An 8,371-nucleotide genomic window follows, 5' to 3' on the forward strand; every position below is an offset into this window, starting at 1 on the left:
ATCATTTGGTTTTTTTTATTTTTTAAAGTTAAGTTATCTCATCCATATTTCTTACAATAATTTATATATTTAATTATCAGTAAAAATTTAAAAACAAAAATAACTTTTTGAAAGCTAATTTTTTTTTTAATTTTAAAAATTTGGAGGTGAGAATAGTGTGATAGACTTAATTTTAAAGAATAAAATGGTTGCGAAAGGGCCTATAAATTCAAGATTTTAAGAGTTAGGTATAAAATGAAAATTAGACTTGCGACATAAAAAAAAAAAAAAAAGAAAAGGGAAAAAAGGTATTTTTCCAAAATAGAAAAAAGGAGGAGGGGAGTGGCATAGAAGCAAAAGTGAAAAGAACAAATGTAAAAAAAAGCGAAAATATCGGGAGATGGGGAAGAGGAGAAGAGTTAAAGGTGGAGAGAAGGCGAAAAATATAATAAGGAAGAATTGGTTGCATTCCTTTTAATTATAATCGTGGAAGGAGAGGGCAGGCGGACGCAGAAGCAGAACAAGGTTTTCTCTCATTCCGCTGTGGGAGTCAGAGATACAAACTTTCTCAACCCGAAAAGCATAATAATAATATTCCAACAATCCCCCCGATTTTCCATTCAATCCCTTCTCTTCTTCGTCTTCTTCTTCTTCTTCTTCTTCTTCTTCTTCTTCTTCTTCCTCCTCCTCCTCCTCCTCCGATTTCAGTTCCATCTTCTTCTCTCAATCACACCCATCCACCCAAAAACATGCATTCCAATCACTTGCTTCTCGAGGAACCCATTCGCATGGCCTCCATCCTCGAGCCATCCAAATCTGTAAGTTCCCTCACCCTTTTCATCTTCGATCTTACCTCCTTTCTTTTTCCTCATCCCTTGTTTTCTCTTTTCATTTTACGATTTCTTTCTTCTTCATTTTTTCTCAGAGTTTCTTTCCTGCTATGACTAAGATCGTCGGGACTCTTGGTCCTAAGTCTCGATCTGTTGAGATTATCTCTGGTTGTCTCAAGGCTGGAATGTCCGGTATACTCTTTTTCTGCCTATTTACTCCTTTTCAATCTGTCTCTTTTCATACTTTCTTTTCCTAATACCGCTTTTGTTTTCTTTTTATCGTTATAGTTGCTCGTTTCGATTTTTCATGGGGTAACCCTGAATATCATCAGGAGACTTTGGAGAATTTGAAGGCCGCCGTGAAGAGCACCAAGAAGCTTTGCGCTGTATGTTATTGTTATAGACGTTTTCATCGTCGATTGAAGTTCTTAATATATGTAGACTCTGGTTGAAGGGCAAACACTCCCTTGAAATGCCGTTGCCCCTTTTTTTTTTTAAAAAAAAAAATTTTGGAAAAGTATTTTGTGTTGTATTACTATTGTTTGATTATTTGTTTGGTTAAGTGGAGAAAATATGTGAATGTTTTTCCCGTTGTTCCCGTCTACGGTCATTCAGATGGAGTTGCTATTTTATATCTCCTTCTCTGTTATTGGAACTGGATGTGTTTTCTTTTAGATTGTTTAGTGGTGGTACTTGGTTTACTTGTGCACTCAGATCCAAGAATTAATTCTACTGATGAAATAATATTCTTGTCTATCCTGTTTGAATGCAGAGTTGTGTACCTTTCAATTGTTACTTTCATATGTGATAAAGGAAAAGAACTAATGCGATGCTTTGGTACTTGTGCTCTTTTCAGGTTATGCTTGACACTGTGGGCCCTGAGTTGCAAGTATTAAACAAAACTGAGAAATCCATTTCACTTCAGGAAGATGCAATAGTTGTCCTTACACCCAATCAAGATCTTGAGGCGACTTCAGAGCTCTTGCCTATTAACTTTACAGGGCTTTCAAAGGTATTAAACTTCATACTGTTGTTATTTTCATGATCACTTCTCATTGGCAAAGTATTAATGAGTTTGATTTTGTTTTTGTCTGGCCATGTTAGTTCGACTGGCTGATGAAAGTTAGCACTTGTTCTCTTGATGTCATTGTGAGGCTTTACTGAAACAGCCTTTCACTAACAAGTTTTTTTGTTTTGATGCAATCCTGTAGACTGCAGCAATGTTAGAATTGTATAGACTTCTAAAAAAAAGCTAGATCCTAGCCTTTGAAGCCTGTAGTGAACCGCCATATGTTGATCTATTTGTCAAAGAAATTAATCTACTGTATTCAAATGTATCTCATCTAACATTAATTTTCTTATCTCTCTAATTTTACCGATTGCTTCTAGCACATCTGAAATTGAGTCAGTATTATGAACGATTTAGCACTCCAATTTGACCATCCAACTTCAATTGATATTAGTGATTTGCATACAAAAGTAATACATCGTCTTTTATAGGCTGTGAAGAAAGGAGACACCATTTTCGTGGGTCAATACCTTTTCACTGGGAGTGAATCAACTTCTGCATGGCTGGAGGTAAGGGAAACTTCTAAGCTGTTACCAATTCTTCCAGATGGTGTCTTTATTTCAAAGTGTGTTTGTGTGTGTGATTTGAATGTGCACTTTTTGATTTTTCTAATCAGGAAAACATAGTTTACCACATAAACTCATAGGAATGTTTATTGCAGACTTTTGAATATCGTGTCAAAAAATGATTTTCTTTTTCTTGACTGTGTTTTTTGCTGGAAACTTGATCAGGTTTCTGAAGTCAAAGGTGATGATGTTGTTTGTGTAATCAAGAACTCTGCCACATTGGCTGGATCACTGTTCACTTTGCATGGCTCTCAAATTCATATTAACCTTCCTACACTTTCTGATGAGGATAAGGAGGTGGGTGAGCTTTCTGGTTTGCGTATCCTCATTATCCCTGAGGACTTTATTGTCTTCTAATTATTTGTACTTTAACTTGGCGTATTGTACTATTAATTTCAGGTTATATCCAGTTGGGGAGTGCAAAACAAAATTGATTTCCTTTCACTATCATATACTAGACATGCCGAAGATGTTCGACAAGTATAATATTCCTTGACATTGAACTCTTTATCTCTGAATCTGTCGCTCTCTGTCTAGATAATTTGAGTTAAATGGTTGAACCTTATTTTTTTGTACAGGCTCGTGAATTCCTTTCTAAGTTAGGTGATCTTAGCCAAACCCAAATCTTTGCCAAGATTGAAACTGTGGAGGTTACTCTCTCTCTCTCTCTCTTTTATTTTGTGTTGGTGGGGGTGGGGTGTGCTATAGTAATGCTGATTTGGACATTTGCATATTTCTGTGATCCTACTTTTAGGGATTAACCCATTTTGATGAGATTCTACAAGCAGCAGATGGTATTATTCTGTCCCGTGGGAATTTGGGTATAGATCTCCCACCCGAGAAGGTTAGTTTCTTTCTGTACAATCTCAAAACACTCAACAACGTTCTCCTCATAAATCATTTTCACTTATTGATGATCTTGGTCCAAATTTAATTTACTTCTCACCGGGACCTCAAGGTTCTAAGGCTTAGGATATGCTTCTTTCTGATCACTTCTCCATATATTGCAGGTGTTTTTATTTCAGAAAGCTGCTGTTTACAAGTGTAACATGGCTGGAAAGCCTGCTGTGGTTACTCGTGTTGTGGACAGTATGACCAACAATTTAAGACCTACCCGTGCAGAAGCTACTGATGTTGCAAATGCGGTCCTTGATGGTAAGCATACAATAATAGTGAAAAGTATGTTGCGTAAATTTTTTTGATGATATTTTTCCTTTTCCTGAAGTTGTTGGTTTACTGCAATGACATGCTTAACAGCCTAAGATATGGGTGTACTCTTGGAAGTTTGGTCCTCAATTACTCTCTTTCTTCCTTTCTTTCATTCCTTTTTTTTTTCTTGTTCTGTTTTATTGTTTGATATATCAATTTCCATTGACGTGAAATTTCTATTCGCTTGTCAACATTTTCTTAGAACAAAGGTTTTGATATCAATATGAAAGACAAATTTTATTTTCCAGAATAATGTGGAAATGTAGATGAAATGTCAATACATATTAGAAATGTGGACAGTATGTTAGACTAGGAATGTAAATACTAATATAGCTTATTTGTAACCTATTTAAGGGACGCCAATTTTATTTATGAATTCAAACTGCTTCAAAGAGTTTTTGTGATCTTTGTGATTCTTTTGAAATATCTGTTAACATCAACGATTTCATCTAAGTTCCATGATATAAAAACTATTCTCACGTATTCAGGAAGTGATGCAATTCTTCTGGGGGCCGAGACTTTGCGTGGACTGTATCCAGTTGAGACTATTTCTACTGTTGGTAGGATTTGTGCCGAGGTAAATGCCCTCTGTTGATCCATGCATACACACACACACACACACACACACAAATATAGCTGGCGTGTAATGAGGAATTGATTTTGTGAACTCAATCTTGCACCCAAATTTTAGGTCTTTGCAAACTTCGGTATCGAGCCATTTTAGTCTTGATGTGGTTTCCTCACCCATTTCCTTTTGCTTTTCTTTATCCATTTATTTACTACAACCTATATCTTTAAGACACTGCTTTTATGGTTCTAGTGACCAGTTATTTTTTTCACTGCCAATGCTGTTTGTGTTAACTAAGTTAGAATCATTTGGTGACACTTATTCTAACTTTGATTAGTACGTTTGATGGAATAGATTCGTTCTTCAATATTTAAATTCTCTGTTCTTTTTAGGGATTTTCTGACACAATCTTGCTGGTTTTGGCCTATTTGATAAAATTGACCCTTGTAATAATTCAATTATTATTTGTAGTTACATGTTGGCCTTGTGTTGAGATCTGTTTCTGTTAAGGTTTTGTGTTCTTTACTCAAATTACTCCGAATATATCCTATGCTCCTAAGACTAATTTGATTACAAATTTGTTCATTGTGCCTCAGTCTTTCATTTTATAATTAATGCTTCTTTTTTTTTTTGTCAATCATAAGATTTGAAACTGTCCTCTTTTATCATTATTTTTTGGAAGTTAGAATTTAGTCCTTTTGGTTTGATAAAATCTTTGTAAAGATTTATGAAAGTTTTATTAAATCACAGGGACCAAATTTGCAACTTAACCGAACATTTTTCATTGTCTCAGTCTTTTATTTTATAATTAAAATAACTTTTTTTGTCAATCATGAGATTTGAATCTATCATCTTTTATCATCATAATTTTTTTATTATAAACTTCATCATCATTGGAGATCTCGACACTTATGGTATTTGTTCTCTTCACATCTTTTATTCCTTATGATTTGGTCATTATTTAAGATTTTTAGAAGAGAGATGCATGCCATATTTGACCGCTTTCTGCTAGGCCTAATGGTTAATGTAAATGAGCACAATAGGGCCATTGTTATGAATTTGAAGGATTTATGGATTTATCAGTCTATAATTTTGATTCCTTTTTCTACTTTTTTCTGCTGAAGTGTTTATACTTTTCCCCTTGGGTGCTCTTGTTTCCAATAAATGCAGTCTGAGAAGGTGTTCAATCAAGATTTATATTTCAAGAAGACTGTCAAATTTGTTGGGGAACCTATGACACACTTGGAATCCATTGCTTCCTCAGCGGTACTGACTTCATATTCTGGTTGTGGTTATTATTGTACATATTATTTTCAATGGGTTTAGACTTTAGTAATAATCTTTTTTATATTGTTATTGTTCTACTGTGGTTTTCATAGGTTTTTTCTGTTTTTAGGTTAGGGCTGCCATCAAGGTGAAGGCTTCAGTTATTATTTGCTTCACTTCATCTGGAAGAGCTGCAAGGTATCAGAGTTTACAATTCTATTTTTGATCTCCAAACAAGCTGAAGTTTTCTTAAAACTTTTGCAGCCATTTTTTTCAGAGTTCTAAATTTGTTGTACAAATATGCAGATTAATTGCTAAATATAGGCCCACAATGCCAGTTATATCTGTCGTCATTCCTAGGCTGAAGACAAATCAGTTAAGGTGGAGCTTTACTGGAGCATTTGAGGTACATCTGGACTCATTTTGAGCAATTTTCTCTTCTTCTGCCCGTTAAGTGCTTCATACACAAATATTTTAACAAATCAAAATTTCCTGCTCATGGGGTGGGTGATTTATTAAAGGGATCCTTTTATGCATTTTACCTCAGTTCTAGCTACGAGTCTGAGTCAGTGAAATATGCTATGCTGTCTTGTTAGTGTGCCCTCTTTTTCTTGTGCTTTTTCAAAAATGATTATATTATTGCTAAAGAGGAATCAGTAGACACAATTTAAAACTTGTTGAGTATGTATTATACTTGGTACTGTCTCAAATTTGTCCCAGCAAAGTTTATGTTCAAACCCAATTAAAAATAATTAATATACTGTACGGGCATATAGCTTTTGCTCTCGTTTCTTAGATTTTAGCTAGTGGATCAATTGTTCTATGTAGTTGTTGGATACACTTTAGGCATGTGTATGAGGGATTATATAATTTTCTTTCTTTTTCTTAAGGTAAGAATTACAGTGCAATAAGTTGTGTATTCATATAGATCTAGATTAACTATCATCCTTTAGTCTATGCAGTTTGTGCCACTGATGTCAAAACTTTTTTCTTTCCATAACCGCATCTTTTTTTGGATTTTTTTTAATCCACTTGTATTGATAGTTTCTATTTTTGGTAATGTGTTCTTTGGTCTTGGGCTATTTCAGGCTAGGCAGTCATTGATAGTAAGAGGCCTCTTCCCTATGCTTGCTGATCCACGACATCCTGTACGTTCTATTTTCCATTTTATTCTATATGGTTAATGAAGTGAATTATGCTTTTGTTTTATATCTGAATCCGCTGTCTCGGAGATTCTTTAGGGTGTGTTTGGTCCAAAGGAGTTTGGGAAGTAGGAGTTGGGAATTCCACTCCTTATTTGGCCCAATCGTGGGTCCACTACTAGAAAACTTCATTTTATATCTTATCAACCCTTTACACTATGGGCCTCGGGAGTTCACAACTCTTTAGATTTCATAACTCGTTGGCGACGAAGATCGCCAGATGCTTTAGCCTCAAAATATTTATTAAGGGTTTGGTTTTGGGTCTATACCTCTTTTGCTTGGGAAGAAGATTATTTGTTCTACACAAACCTTGTATTTGGTTCTCTGAATTTAGTTACGTGGCTTCTATGGGTTACCTGGGTTGTTCACTTGTCAGCAGAAAAGGAGGATGTACAAGTACTATGTACGATGTACAATGTACAATGGAGCAAAACCTCCAGAAAAAGCTTGACATTACCAAGAAAAAGGCCCTTTGGTTGAGAATGAATGAGCCAGCTCCATTTAGAACCGAGAATGTCCATTTGTATAAAAACAATCATATAGAACCGAGAATGTCCATTTGTATTGCGGAAATTTTCCCACGTGTACATATATATTAATAATGGCACTGCTAGCTGTATTGAAAGCAAAAAGACAATTGTCATTATGTTCTTCAATTTATATATATATTATTATTTTTTTAAAAAAAAGAGTAAAGTCTCAACTATTAAACCATATGACTTATGCTTTTCGATTGTATTCATGGCTTTGTAGGCGGAATCTACTAGCGCAACAAATGAGTCAGTTTTAAAGGTTGCTTTGGATCATGGCAAAGCATCTGGAGTGATTAAGTCACATGACCGAGTTGTTGTTTGTCAGAAGGTTGGGGATGCATCTGTGGTCAAGATTATTGAGCTTGAAGACTGAAATAGCCTTTCCAGATAATTTTTTCCGCTAATTTTGAAGTGACCGTTTTCCTGGTGCTGTCGCCACCATGAGGTATAATTGAATTATATACATGGTTTTGGAGATTGAGGAGATCTGATAAGTGAGAAAATGTAAAATGACTCATAAAACATTATTCACTTTCCCAAATTTAGAAGCCATGGTGTTCATGGCAAATCTTAATTTATTCGAGTTAAATTCAACCAATGGCCAAGTCATGATTTTTGGTTTGTTTCATTTCTATTTATCGTCGAATTAGAGACCTATACATGAGGATCTGTGATTGCCATTTTTTTTAATCATACACCCTGCATAATAATCATGAGATCTATTGGTTTGACAGTGATTTTAATAAACCAAACTCCATAGACTTCTTATACATTTTTTTTTTTGTAGTTTTGATTTACATGTTCCTATGTTTTGTATCATAATGTTTTTTTTTTTATCTATTCCTTTGTGATGAAACAAAGTCTTTCAATTTCATTTTCCTTTAGGGAAGTTATGTTGACATAGGGTGATGAATTCAAAATGACTTCAGGGAAATCAAATATGAGATATTTAATGTTGGATTGACTTTGTACGTGTTTAATTTTTAAGGGAAAAAAACAAACACTTGAGGTCTTGTTTAGGGTACCGTTTGTACAAAGCTATTGTGAGAGTATCTTTAATCATTGAATGATCATTTATTGATTTGTGTAAAAAATTGTGCTCATGTCATCTAATTTCAAGTCTGTCCTTCCATGTCTTCCTCCTCATGA

The 8,371-nt window shown here is 34.7% G+C and overlaps 1 protein-coding gene across 1 annotated transcript; it reads left to right on the forward strand.

Moving 5' to 3' along the window:
* The first annotated feature begins 322 nt into the window (after positions 1-322).
* Positions 323-7,816, forward strand: LOC120073841 (pyruvate kinase 1, cytosolic). The gene is made up of 16 exons (XM_039026715.2): positions 323-797; positions 905-1,001; positions 1,098-1,195; positions 1,666-1,821; positions 2,310-2,387; positions 2,610-2,741; positions 2,844-2,924; positions 3,023-3,094; positions 3,199-3,288; positions 3,455-3,599; positions 4,142-4,230; positions 5,392-5,487; positions 5,618-5,685; positions 5,794-5,893; positions 6,576-6,635; positions 7,443-7,816. The coding sequence occupies exons 1-16, from the start codon at positions 729-731 to the stop codon at positions 7,593-7,595; spliced, it is 1,584 nt and encodes a 527-aa protein (XP_038882643.1). The 5' UTR covers positions 323-728; the 3' UTR covers positions 7,596-7,816.
* The last annotated feature ends 555 nt before the right edge of the window (positions 7,817-8,371 follow it).

The sequence above is a fragment of the Benincasa hispida genome, chromosome 3 (genome assembly GCF_027475165.1).
Source record: "Benincasa hispida cultivar pf3 chromosome 3, pf3_genome.v1.1, whole genome shotgun sequence".
Taxonomy (NCBI): Eukaryota; Viridiplantae; Streptophyta; class Magnoliopsida; order Cucurbitales; family Cucurbitaceae; genus Benincasa; species Benincasa hispida.